Below are 19,607 nucleotides of genomic sequence, written 5' to 3'. Positions count from 1 at the left end.
CAATAAAAAAGCCAGCTAAACACAAAAGAATTAGTGAAAACAGAAAATCAACAGAAAAACCAAGAAAGCCAAAATCTGGTACTTTGAAAAGATCAATAAAATCAATAAGCCTATAGTCAGATTAACTACAAAAAGAGAGTGAAAGAGAAGACACAAATTACTCATAACAGAAATGTATGTGACTGTTTTTCTCTTGCCGCCTTTTCTCTCTTTAACTTTTGCCATTTTAATTATGATACGTCTTGGGTTCATATTGTTTGGGACTCTCTGTGTTTCCTGCACCTGGATATCTGTTTCATTGTCTAGGTTTGGGAAGTTTTCAGCCATAATTCCAACAAATACATTTTCTACCCCTTTCTCTCTCTCTTCTCCTTCTGGGACCCCTATATTGTGAATTTTAGTGCACCTGATATTGTCCCAAATGTTCCTTAAACTATTCTTCTCATTTTTTAAAATTTGTTTTTCTTTCTGTTGTTCTGACTGGGTGATTTCCATTATTCTATCTTTCAGATCCCTTATGCGTTCTCCTGTATCACCTAACCTTCTGTTAATTCTCTCTAGTGTGTTTTTCATTTCAGTTATTGTGTTCTTCAGCTCTGACTAGTTTTTTTGTGTGTGTATTTCCTTGTTAAAATTCTCACTGTGTTCATCTATTCTTTTCCCCAGTTCCGTTACCATACTTATTACTATCACTTTGAATTCTTTATCAGGTATTTACCTCTGTTTCATTAGAGTCTGTATTTTTTCCCCCCAGGGTTTTCTTCTTGCTCTTTCATTTGAAACATATTCCTGTCTTCTCATATTGTTTAACTTTCTCTGTCGCCATGAAATTAGGTGAAGCAGTTACCTCTCCCAGTCTTGAAGGCATGTCCTCGTGTGGGAATGTCTCTGTGCAGTCTGCATGTGCCCAGTTGCTTTGGTAGGAGCGCTGCTGGATCTGAAGTGAGCACAGTCTGGATCTTCCCTCAGGGTGTGCTGGCAGCCAACACTTTGGTAGGAAATAGGGCTGAAGTTGGAGTGGCTACAGTCAGAGCTGGGGCTTCTCTGCTCAAGGGCTGTCACCGCCCTGAGAGGTGGGGCGGGGCTCAAGGGGCTGGAACAGGAGTCCTGAGGGAACTGGGTTTCGGCGAGGTGGGTGGCAGTCCCTGTCTTGGTTTGGGGCTCATCCAGGGCTCGAGGGCATGGGGCTGCACTTCTGTGCTGGTTTCACTCTCCCCACCCTCTGGTGCACATGCCTTGGTTAGAGGCTGGGTCAGGGCTTGAGGGGCTGGTACCATGCTACTGACCTGGTTTTGCCCCCTTCTAGGTGTGAGCAGGGACACACAATCCTGCGATGGCAGTCTCCACCCTAGAGCTAGTTTCGCTCCCTCTCGAGTGTGTGCAAGGAAGCCTCACTCGAGTGACAACATTCTCCGCCCGGGATCTGTTTCGCTCCCTCCCGAGTGTACACACTGACACACATGCTGGCAATGGCTGCCTCCACACTGGTCAGAGACAGGGGCTGGGTTCAAGCAGGCTTGGATCCCTCCAAGTGTGCGCACTCTCATCAACAGCCTGCGCCTTAGTGGGGTGCAGCACCAGAGCAAGAGGCGCTGGAGCAGGAGCCCTGTGCAGGCTGGCGAGTACACTGGGGCGGTCCTGAGAAGCCGGCCAGAGCCCCAGGAAGTTTTCAATCTGCTGCCTCTGTGCTGTGACTGGGAGGAAGCAAGTCTGTGCATGCTCTTCGAGAGCGGTGTCTTGGTTTCTTATATCTCTCCAGTAAGCCCCACTGATTTTCCAACCAGTTAAGGGGGTCATCTTCCAAGTGTTGGACCCTTGGGCTAGGGTGCCTAATATGTGGCTCAAATCCCTCACTCCCCCAGGGATAATTCCCAAGCCTGTGACATCCCCTTCCTCTTCTGTGTCCCCCACTAGCGGGTACAGGTCCCAACCAGATTGCTTCTCCTCCCTTCCTACCAGCCTTCGTGTGGTTCTTCCTTTACAGCCTTGGTTGTAGAAGAGTCATCTTGCTAGTCCCCGGGTCGATTTCACCAAACATCGCTCTATATGTAGTTCTGGTTTTGATGTGTTCAAGTGAGTGAAGGTGAGCCCGTGTCCTTTAACTCCATCTTGATCTCTCTCTCCTCCCTCCGTACTGTTTTTCACAGTGGCTGCACCAATATGCATTCTTATCAACAGTGTACTAGGGTTCCCTTTTCTCTACATTCTCACCAACACTTGTTATTTCTTGTCTTTTTGATAATAGCCATTCTAACAGATGTGAGTGATATTTTATTGTGGCTTGATTTGCATTTTCCCGATGATTAGAGATGTTAAGCACCTTTTCATGTACCTGTAAGCCATCCATATGTCTTCTATGGAAATATGTCTATTCTGTTCCTCTGCCCAGTTTTTAACTGGATTGTTTGTTCTTTATGTATTTTTGGATATTAACCCCTTATCAGATATATGATTTGCAAATATTTTCTCCCAATTGGTAGGTTGCCTTTTCATTTTGTTGACGGTTTCCTTTCCTGGACAGAAGCGTTTTATTTTGACGTAGTCCTACTTGTTTATTTTTGCTTTTGTTGCCTTTGCTTTTGGTGTCAAATTCAAAAAATCATCGCCGAGACTGATGTCAAGGAGCTTACCACCTATGTTTTCTTCTAGGAGTTTACGGTTTCTTATGTTCAAGTCTTTAATCCACTTCAAGTTCATTTTTGTCTATGGTGTGAGACAGTGGTCCAGTTTCATTTTGTGCATGTGGCTGTCCAATTTTCCCAGCACCCTTTATTGAAGACACTGTCTTACCCCTACTGTATATTCTTGGCTCCTTCTGTCACAAATTAATTGACCATATATGTGTGTGGGTTTATTTCTGGGCTCTCTATTCTTTTCTATTGATCTATGTGTCTGTTTGAATGCTAATCCCATTCCATCCTGATTAATGTAGCTTTGTAATATAGTTTGAAGTCAGGAAGTATGATAGCAATGATACTTAGATATAATACCAACCAAAGGCATGATTCAGAAAAGAATTTATAAACTGGACTTTATTAAAATTAAATATTTCTGCTCTGTGAAAGATACTGTCAAGAGAATGAGAAGTCAAGCCACAGAATGGGAGAAAATATTGGCAAAAGATATATCTGAAAAGGACTGTTACCCAAAATACATAAACTCCTCCTAAAACTCCTCCTAAAACAATGAGAAAATAAACAACATATTTAAAAAATGGCACAAGGTGTAGACACCGCTCCAAAGAAGATGTACAGATGGCAAGTAGGCATATGTAAAGATGTTCAGCATCACATACCATTAGAGAATTGCAAATTAAAACAATGAGAGAGCAAACCTATTAGAATGGCCAAAATTCAAAACACTGACAACACCAAATGCTGGGAAGAATGTGAAACAATAAGAACTTTCATTAATGATACAGCCACTCTGGATATAATCTGGACGTTTCTTACAAAAATAAACATACTCTTACCATAGGCTCTTACCACAGGATCCAGCAATCACACTCCTTGGTGTTTACTTAAAGAGTGGAAAACTGATGTCCACACAAAAACCTATACACAAATGTTCATAGCAGCTTTATTCATAATAGCTAAAACCTATAAACAGCACATCCATCTTTCAAAAGTGAATGACTAAACAAACTGTGGTCCAGCCATACCATGGAATACTACCAAAAAAAAAAAACAACGAACAAACTATTTGCAATGGGCTGAATTGTGTTCCCCCCACAAAATTCCTATGTTGAAGCCCTAACCCCAAGTACCTGAGAATGTAACTGTATTCGGAGACAGGGTCTCAATGAGGTACAGTAAGTTAAAATGAGGACAGAAGTGTGGGCTTAACCAAATCAGACTAGCATCCTTACATGAACAGGAAATCTGACACACAAAAAGGCGCCAGGGATATGCGCACAGGAAAACCATTCCATAACATAAGGAGAAGGCAGCCATCTGCAAGCCAAGGAGGGAGGCCTCAGAAGAAACCAAACCTGCCCATATCTTATCTTGGATTTCCAGCCTCCAAAACTGTGAGAAAATACATTTCTGTTGTCTAAGCCACTGTAGTATTTTGTTACAGCAGCCTTAGCAAACTAATATATTGACATATAACATCACTGTATCTCCAGGGAATTATGCTGAATGAAAAAAGACAATCCCAAAGATTAAATACTATATGATCTCACATCCATTTCATTCTTGATGTTACAAAATACATTTGACCCTTGAAGAACATGGCTATGAACTGTGTGCATCCACTTACAGGCAGACTTTTTTTCAGTAGTAAATACTATACTACTACGTGACCTAAGGTTGGCTGAACCTTCAGACGTGAAACTGCGGAAACAGAGGAACCTTGTATACGAAGGAACTGCATATGCAGATTGTTGACTGTGTGGAGGGTTGGTGCCCCTAACCCGCACACTGTTCAAGGGTCAACTCTATGTCATACTATCATTGAGTAAAGATCTTATTAAATGTCTATGTACAGTCAAACTGGGCTATTGGTACTGTCAAGATAATACTTGAAAAGATGATTATAATCATCGGTCACCTTTACAGAATATTACAAAACAAACTCATCAGCTTGAAAACTAGTCAATAAAAGCAAAGAATAAAGCACTTATCCTACCTTTCCTGAATGATATGTACTTAATAAGAATAATTGATGGAGGAAAGTTTCCATTTACAGAAGAATTACAACTAATAACTGAATACGGAATGATAAAATTATCAGTTCACCATTTAGCAGCCCCTAATGGATCTAGTCAATGGTCATCAATAATAGCTTACATCAAAAAAAAAAAAAGAGAGAGAGATAACAAGACATTATGTGTCTACTAATAGTCATACACAACAACATCTCTGAAGTATTTCTTCTGGAAAATATCAAACCAGGATCTGATCAGGCCTCTAGATCCATTTCTAGGAAACACAGAGAATTAGCAAATATGTTAAACAATGAAGGAGGTACAACCTGTAAAATACACACAGTAAGAAACTCCACAGGATAAACAATCCAGTTTCTTCAACAAATAAATTGAAAAAAAAAAAAAGAAGAAAAGAAAGGAAAAGGGGGAGGGAAGGAAGACGTGAAACCAACAGATTAAAAGAGATTTAAGACACAAGTCAACCAATCATACTGTATGGACCTTATTTAAATCCTCATTAGAACATACTGAAAAAAAAAAAAAGAATTTATGAAACGATCAAGAAAATTTGAACACTGGATACTTGATATTAAGGAATTTTCATTAATTTTGTCAGGTGTGATGAACTGTGGTCATTTTTTTAAGAGTTCTTATTTTATTCCCCATACATACTGAAATATGTACAGATGAAACATCATATCTGGGATACTTCAAAATAATCTGAGGTCAGGGAGAAATAGAGTTTGGCTATGACTGATAACTGTTGAAGCTGGTTAAGAGGTATATAAGAATTCATACCATTTTCTCTATCTACTTTTATAAATATCTGCAATTCTCCATAATAAAATGTTTAAAAAAATTAATCTGAGGATTGGAAACAGAAATAAAAGAAGCTGCAAATATACTACAACTGTAATACAAATATAACGTTCACGTACATGTTCTGAAGTGCATTTGGCTCAGCAACATCCACATACAATCAGGATACCAGCACCAACGCCAGACAGAAAGGGTACATATATTACTAACGACTAGAAAACTACAGGCAGAGACCTTTCACTACACATAATTTTAAAATAGATATTCTGCTTTCTAACGTTAGTAAGAAACCCCTTCATATTTCTGCAGTATAGCTTAAATGGAATGCCTAGTATTACTCCAATTCCAAACTATTTTTTTCAGTTATCTTTCTAAATATAATGACCTATAAAAATGCCTCTATCAAGGGCAATATATTTCAAAGCCCTTGAATATATACACACAAAAAACATACACACACACACATACACACGCAAAGCCCTAAGAAACTGACATTCAGACATCATTTCTGCTTTGCAGATGAGCAAACCAAGACTGGAGAATTAACCAATTTGCCTAAAATCATATAGCTACATTACAACTACAGAGTTTTTTGCTCTGAGGTCCAAGGTCTTTTCTATTCTACTACACTGTCATTCAAGATACAGAAAGAAAACCAAAATTCCAACAACTGATTCACCATAAGTCACAGTATGAAAAGCATTCCTGGCCAATTTCTTGATGGAAAGTTCCTTATTTTATTCATATGCTATAAGCAGCACGAACACAATCTAATCTTACGACAGCAATCACCTATTACATACTTACTAAACATTTATACAAGGAGAAATTTCTAGACAAAATACCACAAACCTTTCCTTTAAAAGAATTAATATATGCTTTCATGTATGTATAAACAACTTTTTTTACTCTGAAGAACTTAAAAATGTGGATTTTAGCAAAAATACTGCATCAGAATCACTATACATCCGTTTAAAACTTCAACCATTTTAACTGATTCTTAAATTCTCCTAAAAAAATATTAATGTAAGATTTTCTGCAGTAGTTCTTAACTCAAATAATTCCGCTTGCATGACCTAATATAGGCACTCATTTACACTAATAAGTGCTTTATATGCATGAATTTATTTAATCCACAAAATAACTCCAAGTTCCAAAAATCATTGTTAGTTCCCTTTACAAATAAAAAAACTGAGGTTTGGAGATTTTAGGTAACTTTTCGAGATCACAGAGCCAGTAAATGGTAGATCTGAGACTTGAGTCAGTCCAGTCTGATGACAAATCCTTGCTCTTAACCCATCCTCTATTCCAATAAACATTATCTATTTTCAGTTGCCAAAAAGTGCCCTAAGTTACCACATTCCTCTTCTTGTTTCAAAGAAGATAGCCAATCGCAACTAGAATGGCTGCATAGGAAACAGGTTCATTTTGTCATTCATTCGCTTCTCAGCACACACTGGCTCATATTCTCCCTTAGAAATTACTGTATAAATGAAGGTTAAATTATCAGGTCAACCCTCAAAAACTTAACTATCACTTAAAATAATATTTCTATGTGAAAGTCTGGTGAATTATAACAGGACTATACAACATCATCCAGTCGTACCCAACAAAAAGGTACCCCAAATCCCAAAGGTAACATGAAATTCCTTTCTTGTCTTCCTCAGCACACAACCAGGAATGATTTCACATGTCCTAGTCCCCATCATGAGCTCCATCAGGAGATGAGTTTTAAACTGTGCCAGTTCCCATAGAAAGTAGGGACAAAGCCAGGAGGAGAAAAGGGTAGGATACAAAAGCAGGAACATTTATTCATATATATATATATATTCAAGTCCGAAGCCCAAAACTATTAACTGCTACAGTTCAGTTAAAAAAAAAAAAAAAAAAAAAAGTTTTCTGTGAACCAGCCTGGAAATCTAACTACCATATTGTAGTTGCAAAGAGATTTGGAACACAACCAGCTTAAAAGTTGGAAACTATCTATACTCACCAAACTCTTTATACAACTACCTCTTCTCAACTTTCTGAAAACTAAAAGCCTAGTATTTATGGAAGAGAGAGAAGTGAAGGACTCTTTAACTGCATGCACAGAAACAGCTTTGTACCTGAAGTACCCAAATCAGTGGAAATATATATTAGGTGCTTTGGGATGATACCAATAATATCATTCATCCAAGATACTTCAAGTATTCCTTTTTAGTATGGAGTTCTAGAATATGTTCAGATCTTTGGAACTGTGAGATTTGTTTTCTCCTTTTTTTTTTTATTACCAGATGCTATGGACTGAATGCTTGTGTCCCCCCAAAATTCATATGCTGAAAACCTAATACCCAATGTGATGTTATTAGGGGATGAGGCCTTCAGGAGTGATTAGGTCAGGAGGGCAGAGCCCTCATGAATGGAATTGGTGCCCTTATAAAAGAAGCCAGTAAAAGCTCCCACCCACCCTGCCAAGTGAGGCCAGTGACAACGCACTGTCTATGAACAAGTAAGTGGGCCCTCACCAGACACAGAATCTGCCAGCACCATTATCTTGGACTTCCCAGCCTCCAGAACTATGAGAAATAAATTTCTATTGTTTATAAGCTATCCAGTTTATGGTACTTGTTATAATAGTCCAAATAGACTAAGACATCAGAGATTTTTTTTAATGGTTTTAAATAGTTATTTTTACGGGCTGTACATAAGCATATTTTGTTGCATTGATCTGATCAGTAAAAAAAGACATACATGTACTCTACTACAATGCTGATGAGAAAGTAAACGCATTAAAAGTGTCTGGAGTGCAATTTAGCAATAATTACCAAGAGTTTTATACATGTTCATAGCTTTTGACTCAGTAATTCAACTTGTAAGAATGTATTCTAATAATCAGAGATTGATTCATGAATTTAAACAAGTTATCAAAGACTTACTTTCTGCCAGGCATCACTCTTACGAATAAGGATGTTTAATCACATTATTTTACAGCTCCAAAGTTGGGGAAAAAATGTCATATAACAGTTAAGAGTTAACAAATTAAAATACATATAATGAATAAAATATTACACTACCACTGGAAACTACGTTATCAAATATCAAACAATATTTAATAACAGAAAATGCTCATGTTAAGAAAAAATTTTTTTAAACAAGATACAAAACTATATGTAACTACATGTAACTACATATAACTACATGTACGGGATCATACATGTAGTTATATACAGTATGCTTTAGATCTTATTAGTCAGGGTCCTTGGTAAGTTACTTAACCTCGCTCTACTTCAGTGTCTTCATCTATAAAATGAAGGTTTTACATTTTACATGTAAAATAAAGATTTTATATTTCACATCTTAATGGATTGTCAAATGGGTTCTTTGAAAAGTGGTTAAAATATTCCCCAGCACATATAAAGCATCAATAATTATTTGCTGGTGGTATACACATACAGATGCAAAGAAAAAATGGAAGAAATATTTCAAAATATTATCAAAGATCCTGAATTCTAACATACCTAATTCTAAGGCAATCAGGAAATTTGAACACTATGTATTATGAGATATTAAAAATTATTTTATAAGATATAAAAAAATTATTTAAAATTATTTTATGAGGTATAAAATCATTTTATGAGGCATTTTTTGTTTTTTAAAAAGTCTTTATAGCATAGTGAAGTATTTATGAATAAAATATGATACCTAAAATTTGCTTTAAAATACTTTGGTGGGGGGCTTACATGGAGAGTTTTGGGTTTTTTTTTAATTTTTAATGTTATCAGAAGTAAATTGCCTCTGGATAATAGAATTGTTACTAGCTTTGCTTTATAGTTTCCATTTTCTAAATTTTCTACAGTGATTAAAAATTATTTTTAAAATTAGAAAAATGTTTTCAAAAAAATTTAAGACAATCCTTACCAAGACTCCATCCACAGATGAAACTTTCTCCCAAGTTAACCAAGCTCTTTCTCTGACATGATCTGGTATCTTTAATTTCTGACATAATGCAGTAAAATCAGGTTCTTCAGTTTCTTCAAACTCAAGCCTACCAAATGAAAATATAATAGGCACAAACTTACAATCAAATTAATTAAGCAAATATTTGTTTCAATAGTTTGCATATAATAGCACTATCCTGAAAGACAGCATCACTAAATACTTCAGGATCTTATTTATCTTTGAAAAAAATTACACTTAGAATTTAAACATATGTTTATCTTCTTCGGTCTTTTCCAAAACAAGAATACCACACAGTGAAAAATGTTTGCTGGTCTGGTGAATCACATACTTTAGAGCAGCAAAATAGCCTTGTGAAGGAAAGTAAGTACAATAGCTAAAACTGTTTGGGAAAGCTGGGATGATACTAGCCAAGAGGAAAGCCTTAGATAATATTACAAAATCAATTCAGTATCAGTAACTTTGCTAAAATACAATCAATGTTTCATTTAATCTGCCTACTAGTATTTCTTACATGATGATCAAATTCAGCCTTTTCTTCTTGATCTTTCTTAACCAAGACAGGCAGTCAAAAAATTCTTCTTGCCTAATTCTTTTTCATTCACTTAATGTCTAGTTGACATCTAATAATAATAATAGTAGTACGAGGCATAGCTTACAGTTTTTTAGTATTTGCTATGGTCCCATACAAAGTACCCTGGATGAAGGCAGACTGAACCCCGCATCAGCCCTACTAGGTAAGTACTCTTACTCTCCTTGTTTTACGGATAAGTACCAAATCAGAGAAGTTAAAGTACTCACCTGAGATCACAGCCAGTAAATGGGAAACCCTGATATAAACCCAATAACCTAACTCTATAATCCATGCCTCTGACCACTATTCCAGACTGCCAAACCTACTTCGAAACATAATTACCTTTTGGTTATCTCAAGAATGAAGATGGTGTGTTGTTCCTAGTGATGGTTTCCCTTACAATTGTATCACTTAAGCCAGAGATAATACAATAGAAGGAAGACCTCAACTCTCAAAGTAGACATGGGCTCTGTCACTGGAAATGCAGTTGGACTGGGCCCTGAATCCATCCCAATAAGTTTCTCAGCTTCAGACTGCCAGGCAGTGGTTCTATCCTTGTTCAGTACTTAACCTCTAGAGTTTGATAGCCCATGCTAAGGCAACATTTTATGGGTAAGAATAATCAAGAACAGACTGCATGGTTTTGACTTACAGGAGAAGGTTTGATAGTTCCATCATTTAAAGGTATATAAAATACAGTTTTGCAAAATAAAAGAAACAAAGTCTCTTTTCCCAGGGGATGGCCAGAACTTCAATATTTCTGGTTACCCTACAATAATCAAGAATGCTTCCAAGCTCTGTGGATAACATGGGGTTCTTTACAGTAGACTTCACTGCGCTTTACAAAGGGAAACTGGAAAGTACTGGATATATCAAAGTTTAATCAGAAACGAATGTCTTCTCCCAGAACATCCCTGGGCTTTTTTTTTTTTTTTTTAAACTAGCGAGAATGATTTTTAATTAATACATAAGACAGTCTAAATATATGAATTTCAAAGAGCTTTTCACAAGCCATTTCCAAAGCCCATTCCAATCTTTAACAATTTGCCCCGAATTCTGTTCGTGTCTGGGGAGATAAACGAAACTGGACTTGCTGATGGACTAGATCGGCAGGAGGGAGTACTGAGGGACAGAAAGGAGTCCCCTTCCCTTGAAACTGATGTGTAGTCTCAAAGTAGGGCTAGTGCTTACAATAATAATGGCAACTATATTCGTTCAATCTTAGGTTCTAACCATAAAGCATCACAATCAAGAAAAATAAGCTGCTGCAATATATATCTCCTTGTCATATTCTACTGCATTATCATGTACTTGCTTAAATTTAGAATCCACTTAGGAGAAAAAAAAAATAATTCCATGTGAGCACAAAAACACTAATTTTGTACTCAAACAAACAAAACAAGAAAGAAGGACACCAGGATCCTCGCTGGCTCAAAGCCAAAACGCAAAATGGAAGAAATAATGAGGCACGCTGAAGCAGACTAACATGAAAGAAGAGTTTTATGCAATGAGAAAAAAGAAAAAGTTTAGAAACTCTCAAGCTCTTGGGCTAAATGTCTCACAATATTTTTGCCCATGCACCAGTTCCTCTAAAGAGTTACGTTCCACCAGTCACTACTGATGGCTGTGAATCCTCACGTACTGAAAGCACTCTTCTAAGGGAACGCCATAAAGCACCTCAGCCGAGTTTCCTGGGGGCAACTGACACCCAGGACCCTGCGCTTCACGTCCGATGGCATCTCTGTAGCAGCGTCCAAGGCTTTTCTGCTTGGCCTCTCCCAGGACTGGGCTTCAGATGCAGCTGCACGCCCAGAGGAAAATACTTTCCAACTGCTGCATCGCAGGAGACCAAAACAGAAAGTCAAACGACCACCGGAGGACTACAAACCTCAAAAGGAGAAAAACCTCTCCACCAGGCACCAGTTAGTTTTTTTTTTTTTTTTTTCGTTTTGCATTTGATGGGGTCTCGAAATCACCCGCCGCCTGCGAGACTCCAGTCTCGCGGAGGAAAGGCGGCACCTGTCACTTCGCTCAGCGACCCGAGCCCCACCCGCCCGACACCTGTCAAGCTGGAGCCGAGACCCCTCCCGGCCGCCCTCCCCTCGCTCCCGAACCCAGACTCCTGTCAGCCTCCTCCGGGCGCTCCGCGGCGGTGGGGCACCGGGAGGGTCCCTACTCCCGCCGGGACCCGGGCCCCGGCGGAGACGCGCCCCCGCCTAGACGCCGCGGCGCCCGCCGACGCACCCTCGGGGCGCCCTTCCTGCGCGCCGCCCGCGCGCGGCGGCTCGGCTCGCTCACCTGGCCAGAGGCAGGTCCTCGGGGCCGCTGTCCTGCTCGGGGTCCTCCTCAGGAGGGGGCGGCGGGGGCGGAGGGGGCGGCGGCGGGGGCTCCGCGGCGGCGGCGGCGGCGGCTGCTCTACGGGGGGTTTTGGGCGGCATGACGCCCTCGCAGGGCAGGCGCCGGCGGACGCTGGAGGAGGGCCGGGGAGGGAGGACGCGCGCACGTCGGGCACGCCCCGTCCTAGGCCGACTCCCGTTACAAAAATAATTTGAACGTCCCCTGAGAAAAACCGGACGAGCCCTCCCCCGCCCGGCAACCGAGCGCCGCGTCCAACCGCGGGAAAACGTCACTTCCGCCAGCGGCGTCACGTCCGCGAGGCTCCCGGGCCCGCCGGCGTCGGGAGGGCACCGGGGTGCCGGGCGATGCGCGAGGCGGGGGCGCGGTCGAGAGGGGAGCCCCGGCCTGGGCCCAGGCGCCCGCCCAGAGGCAGCCGCAGCCGCCTGAACCTGTCTCCTCCCGAAACTCGCTCCTCCAGGCGTGGGTTCCGGTAACGGGGCGCTACCCAGCCTGGTGGGCGAGCGCAGGCCCCATCACTATCTGCGAGTGGATCCGGAGCTACGGCGGAGGCCCCGCCGGGAGTATCTAGCGAGCGCACCCGGGGCGGGCACGCCTCTCTGCTCCGTGGGCGGTGCCCTCCCTCTCGCCCGCAGTCCTACCGCCCAATCCGTTCAGCGAAGTCGTCCGAAACAAAAACAAAAACTTCTGGAACACCTCTTAGGAGCTGAATTTTGCCAACCTTTAGGAGAGACCAAGTATGGGACAGTGACTGGTCTTTTGGAGTTCTTTTGGGGAAGGGGGTGGGCAAAGAACTGATGATAGGGTGCTAAATGATTTAACAGGGGTGTAAAATCAGGAAGCACCCTCGAAATGTCTAAGGGACAGCTTCAGAGGAGCAGTGGCATTTGAATAGAAGTTTGCCCGACGGACCTAACATTTAAGGAGGACTTTGTGTACAAGGGATTGTTCTGGCCACTTTACATAATTGTCCTACTTAATACTCAGAAACAACCCTTTAAAATGAGTCGTAGTCCTATTACACTTTCCAGCTGGGAAAACAGGCTCGGAGGAGTTAATTTGCCCAATATTACAGAGCTGGTGGGTGATGCTAGGTGAGCCGACGCGGGTTGTGAAAGAATTGACCGAAATATTAACAGGGGAAGAAAAGTTAGTTTTTATTCTCTTTCCTAGGGAGGAAAGGGGCCAAACACATAAAGTGGCGTTGGCCCTGAAGGTTGGGCGTTTTGAGTCTTTTACTGAGTCTTAAAGGGCAAGATGCAAGAAAGAGGGGATGGGTTGATATCTATTCTGGTCCACAGTTGTCACCAGGCTGGCTGTGCTTCTATAGGATGTGTTTTTTCTGAGAACAGACTTGTTGTCTTCAGTAATTTTCCAGTCCTTGGGTGTCTGAAAGAGACTTGATAGTGGCCCTTGACAGGCGTTACTTTATTTTGAACAATGTTAGATGGGTTTACAGGGGGTAGAGGATTTGAACCCAGATATATTTGACGCTACTTATCCATTACATCGTGTTAAAGAAAACACCAAGAGAGGGAAACAGCATGTGCAAAGGCACAAAGACATAAGAGAAGAGTTTGCTGGAACTACCACCATCAAACATTGGCTTAGAAACTGTCTCTTGTCTCTTGGTATTTACTTATAATAATAGATTGCCTAGTTTGAGTACATGTTTTTCTCTCATTGGCAGATGCTGTGGGTTGCCGATTCGGAGCCTCCCAACTGAGGTGCTGTGAATAAAATACAGCTGTGCTCTGGTGTGAACCGCCCCCCCCCCCCATCCTTGGAACAGCTGAGCAAGGCTGAGGCAGCAGCCTCAGGCAAGTCATAGCTCTTGGGTTTATCCCTGTGTGTCGTACAATGGATTATCACTTTCTGTGTATGCCATGGTGTATGCCAGAATGTGAAAAACGGGTGGCAGTCATTGGCCTGCTCAACAGCTGGTTCTGCCTAAGTTCAGAAACCCTCTCTCGGGGACTAAAAGTTTATCTGGTGGTAGGGTCCATGCCCAGGCCCGGCTACAGAGAGCACATACCATCACAGTGGTAATTCCACTCACCTTGCCCGGGATTAGGGTAATCAGGAGCACAGGATCCAGTTTTGGTCTTTGCAAGATCAAAGAGAGTCTGCTGGGAGCCTGCTGAAAAGAGATACAAGGATGACATAGTTCTTCTACCCCTTAACTATTTGGAGGATGTGACACTTGCAGTTGCTGCAGCCATTGTGACTTAAGACAAGCTGACCTGAGGATGAGGCAGAAATACTAAGGATGGCACAGCAGGAAAATCAGAAAATCTGGGTCCTTGGTGACATAACTGAGCCTCTGATTTGACCAACCCTGGAGGTGACCTTAACAGAGCTGGGGTTTTCAGTTGTTTCCACCAAAAAGCATCATAACTGATAATTTTGCTCCAGTGAACCCCTTCAGGATAGACACCAATCATTGAGGTTGCCCTTAGTACCTAGCACGGTGTTGGGCACACAGTAAATGCTTGTTTGCTAAAACTGGGGAGGGAAGGAAAGCAGAGGAAAGTTCTAGGAACTGAAGTAAACTCTCTTCATATGACTTGCTTTATTAAACCCAACTTATCAACACCTGGGTTTACTATAATTATGATAGCTCAAGAGAGAGTTCTCAATTTACAAAAGGATGTGTATCTTTACCATGGATTACTTTAACTATGTTCCCTACTATAAAGTCCTCATACCAAACTCAGAAGGAACTGAGTCAGTCAACATCCTTATATTCCCCCACAGCTTTCTGTTGCACCACCAAAGAAGTGTTAGAAATTCTGCAGATTCTTCAAAGAAGTTTCCCCTGATCTTCCTCTACCCGCATAGTACTTGTAAGATTACTGTAAGACAAAAAAAAAAAAATCTGTCTTAGATTTTCTACCTGGAGGTAGAACTCTCTTCAGTTTGAGGCCCCTTCGGTGATATCAGAATTTTTTTTCTTAGTCTCCCCTAGTCTAAGAAGTCTTCCTTCGACCTTTTTTGTAGGCTACCACACTGTTTCCGTTTCTTTCCCGTCTAGCTTCTTGAAAGGGTAGTCCCCACTTGTGCTGTCACTCTCCCAACTTCTCAGACTACTAGTGCTGCCTCTCTTTGGCTGCCACCACCAGCACTCCACTGAAGCCACTCTTTCAAAGGTCACCAGTGTCCTAATTGTCAACTCATGGCTTCTTTTTGGTCCTCGACCTACTTGACCTTTCTTTCAGTTAACACAGTTAAGCACTTCCTCTTTCTTAAAACTTCCCTAGTCTTCCACAAATCCATGATCTCCTTGTTCACCTCCTCTCTCCTGTTACTTCATAAGCTCCTCCACTAGCTCTCCCAGCAGTGCTATTCAAAGTGGTCCTTGGACCAGTGCCGGTCTGTAAACTGCTCGTGTTTAGTCCACAAGGAGATAAGTACAGAGGTTAAGAGTAAATGCTTAGCAGCATTTATAGGAGTTTCACATTTCAGCAATATCCAAGCACGTGATCATTGGACACCCCTCATTAAACAGAGTATAGAGTGGTTCAGATGTTCTCCAACCTGCGTGGTGAGTTGCAGGTCAGTGGCATGATTGTGTCCTTGTCATGTGCCATAGGACCACATTAGTGAAGGAGTGAAATTTTTAAGGTTAGTTTGTCAACTGTAACCCAGAAGTGAATACAAATCTGTGAAAATGTAAATATTTGTTTACTTTTATAACTTGTTATTTTTACAGTCATTTTAATTTTTAATCAAGCCTGTTTTTTGAAATTCATAGCTAAACTTGGGAAGTAAAACTTGTGTCATTTGTTTTTAACCCTAAATTATAGGTGGTGAAATAAGCCTCACTGTCCTGTTTCATCAAGAAAAGACACACATCAGTAGTGGGTTAGTAATAATAGTAGTAAACCAAATAATAACCAGAGAAGTGATTCCAAGAGTTAAAGATCTGAGTGTTTGTACGAATTTTACTCAGAAATAATCCCCCATCTACTGAGCTCACAGCCATAACTCATAGTAAAGTACTAAAATCACAAACTGACTAATGAAGCAATAAAGCCATCAAATTTCAATGGCATTTACATATAAAATATAAAGAAACTAACTATGAATGTGATAAAACATTTTGAATTTTTATTTTCCATGAAAATAAACACACATAGGGAATTCATGGATCCAGAATCCATTTCTTTCATTGAAAGATAATTTAAATGTAACTATAACTTAATAGGATAAATCTTTGGAATGGGCTATTGATGAAGAATTGAAGATGAATTTTGAAAATAAAGCATCATTTGCTTCATTTGGGATAAAAATTAAAAGTGAATATCTGAGCTTGCTGAAATTGTTTTAAAATCTCTTCTTCCAGGGAATTCTCTGGCGGTCCAGTGGTTAGGACTTGGTGCTTTCACTTCTGGGGCCCGGGTCCATCCCTGGTTGGGGAACTAAGATCCCGCAAGCTGCATGGCCAAAATAAATAAATGAATGAATGAATGAATGAATGAAATAAAATCTCTTCTTCCATTCCCTTAAACATACCTTAAACATACCTTTGAGAGACTGATTTCTCTGCTATTAGTGTTCTCAAATACAACATAGAAACAGTTTAGATATACATTATCTCCTGCTAGTGGCATTGTCAGCAATCCAACCTAGATTAGAGGATTTAACAAGCAAGAAGCACATTCATTTGTCATGTTAAAAACTTTAAATATTGACAAACTTAAAATATTAAATACTGTCATAGTATTTAATATGAGAAATTGCCAATTCATTATCAACCTTTTGTTTAGTTGTTATGACCATGGAATGATAGAAAATTAAGGGTGTATTAGCAATTCTCTATATTAATCACCTATATGTACACTTTCAGTGAACAAAGTGCAGTTTCTGTACTTTTTTCTTTTATCCTATGTTATTTTTTGTTTTAATTCTGTTTTTTGAAATGTAATTTTATGTCTGTTTAAAATACTTAAAGCGTGAGCTTGTGTTTGGTGTGCCTTTTTTGTTTTCATTTTTCTAGTACTTTTTAAAATTTTATTTTCTGAAAGTTTATTTTTCATGAAAAATTGGAAATTAAAAGAAAGGAAAGTTCGTTCCTTCACAGTGTGAGATAGCACTGGCCTAGAATATCTTCAACTCTCTTCTCTTCTTGCTCTATTTCATTCCCATGATTTAAATTATCTCCCATATGTGTGTTCTTAGATTCTTTCTGGTTTCAGGAAACAGAGACCTACTCAGTTTACCTGAATTATTCAGGGTTTATGATTAGTTTAGGGGGAAAAAGTGAAAAAGACAAAAAAAAAGCAAAAGAATCCCTGCTGCTGCATTCATGTATCTTGTCATCCATCCAACAGCAGGCAATGTGAATGTTGCTATTCTTCATCTCTTTGTACTGTTCTCCTGCCACAATGACCTACTCTCCGTGCCATCAGTTCACACTCATGAGGAGAGAGAATATGATTGATTTCCCTACTAAACTGTAATTTATATTAGCAGGATCAGACAACATAATTTGCGGGGCCCAGTGGAAATGAAAATGCAGAGCCTCTTGTTCAAAAGTTATTGAGACTTTCAAGATGGTGACAGCAGAACACTAAACCAAGCGCGAGGCCCGTCTAACATGGAGTGTTATAGAACTGCACGGCTCACGTGCCTATAAAGCCAGGTCTGTCCGTGAGGGTAGATCTATGTCTGTTCTGCTAACTAGGGTGCCCCCATGCCTGGCATGTACCCACAACACTGAGCAGTCAGTTGGGCTTGATACCAAAGGGTAGCTAGTTTAGTACTATAGTATTATATTAGTTTCCCCTCCTTCCCTGACCACTCCCCTTTGTCTTCTCTCCTGTTTCTCTCAAATTGACCTCAGGCTCTATTTTCTAGAGAACCCAAGCTAAAAGATGTGGCATCAGGAGTGTCCTGCAGACGATCGGGATGGGATATTGGAGTTGAGTTCCTCACTGATTTTGTGGTGATAAAGACCCAGGGCATGGTAAGTAGGACCATACAGTGATATCATAATTACTAAGCTTCCCCCCTGTGGCCCATTGGGGTGCAGTGCACACAGACAGTGGGGCACTGGAACGTGTGATAGCTGTGGTGCTTGAACAGTATGGGGATAATAGGATAGAATGGATTCTGTTGATGGAATTGTAAGCCTTGCAAAAGAAAATGATACCTCAGGGCAGCCAACTGTCACCTTAAGGCACCCTGAGAAAGTGAGAGGGCCTCTACTGGCAGTTTTTTAAAAGACTGATTTCCTATAGCCTAAAGCAAACTATACTAAGAATCAGGCCTGGGACCTGATTATAAGGGCAGCAGAGCTGAAAAAGCAACTAAATGCATAGACTTGAAGGGTCTCCTATGTCCACATTTAGTCCCTGAAAGGAAAAAGACAGCTAAGACCTAGGAATGGGACATTTGAGTGGGTGACCCTGAGAATACTGAATCCCCCAATTCTCCCCTGTGGGACACAGGAAAAAATTTAGCAACTGGCTCTCGGGGTGGGGGTGGGGCGGGGATGCAGGGAAGGGCCATATTTGTAACATTTGCCAATTTCTGTTGAATAAACACTCTCAACTTAATCAGTTTCAAGCTACTAACATAATGTCACTAAACAGCGTTGAGAAGAGATGTACACAATTGGCTCCTGAGAGTTGATATGAGCCAGCTCTAACCCACCAGTGCCCTGAACCCTCTGGCTGGTAGAAACATCATCTCTTCTCTTGCCTGTAAATCATGCAGTGACTCCTGAAGCAAGTGGCTCTCCAAAGGGACTTGCAGCTATTTGCCAGTGTAACTATGCACTGGAAAAAAAGAAATGCCCAGAGTCTTCAAGAACTGTTAGATACAGCATCTGAGCTAACACGATACCATCCTGACTCTCCATTTAGAACCGGGACCAATGGAATTTTGGCTCAGCTCCAACTTATAGTAGGTCCAGTAGGTCTATGAACACATTCTGTGGTTAAGTCACTGAATGTATAATTAGGACAGATAACTCTTAACAAGTGGCAAAATCCTCACAAAGGTTCCCTGACCTGTGGAGTACTAGCCATTATTTAGGATGGGCCACGTAGAGGTCCCTGAAACTGGCACTTATACCCCCAATCCAGGAGAGTAATTTAGAAGGAGGACAGCATCTTAGAAAGAATTGTGAAGACTTACATCACTATCAAAGATTTAAAGGATGGAGAGATTATGATTTCCATTATATCCTCATTCAACCAATTCTTCTGTCTGACCCCTGCAAAAATGGGATCATGGCAGATGACAGTAGACTACCATAAACTT

The 19,607-nt window shown here is 40.6% G+C and overlaps 1 protein-coding gene and 1 long non-coding RNA gene across 13 annotated transcripts in view; one reads left to right on the top strand and one right to left on the bottom strand.

Annotated features, from left to right (window-relative positions):
- RB1 (RB transcriptional corepressor 1) overlaps positions 1–12,584 on the bottom strand; it is a 141,360-nt gene extending 128,776 nt beyond the window's left edge. For 4 of the 6 annotated variants that reach the window (XM_082434393.1, XM_082434392.1, XM_082434395.1 and 1 more), the window contains exons 1-2: positions 12,282–12,584; positions 9,371–9,497 (exon numbers count right to left, since the gene is read on the bottom strand). In XM_082434393.1, the coding sequence (XP_082290519.1) occupies positions 9,371–9,497; positions 12,282–12,421 (267 nt within the window). In that variant the 5' untranslated portion in view covers positions 12,422–12,584. The remainder of the gene's footprint in view (positions 1–9,370; positions 9,498–12,281) is intronic. The other 2 variants (XM_082434397.1, XM_082434396.1) reach the window with 2 other exon arrangements.
- Positions 12,585–12,942: 358 nt separating this feature from the next.
- Positions 12,943–19,607, top strand: part of LOC309647302 — a 36,060-nt gene continuing 29,395 nt past the window's right edge. For 5 of the 7 annotated variants that reach the window (XR_014255922.1, XR_014255923.1, XR_014255924.1 and 2 more), the window contains exons 1-2: positions 12,943–13,075; positions 14,029–18,306. This is a non-coding gene — a long non-coding RNA (uncharacterized lncRNA). The remainder of the gene's footprint in view (positions 13,076–14,028; positions 18,307–19,607) is intronic. The other 2 variants (XR_014255920.1, XR_014255921.1) reach the window with 2 other exon arrangements.

Source organism: Balaenoptera physalus, assembly GCF_965194825.1.
Source record: "Balaenoptera physalus genome assembly, chromosome: 18".
Lineage (NCBI taxonomy): Eukaryota > Metazoa > Chordata > Mammalia > Artiodactyla > Balaenopteridae > Balaenoptera > Balaenoptera physalus.
Note: the sequence above shows the minus strand (reverse complement) of the source record. Positions and strands in the feature narration are given on the sequence as shown.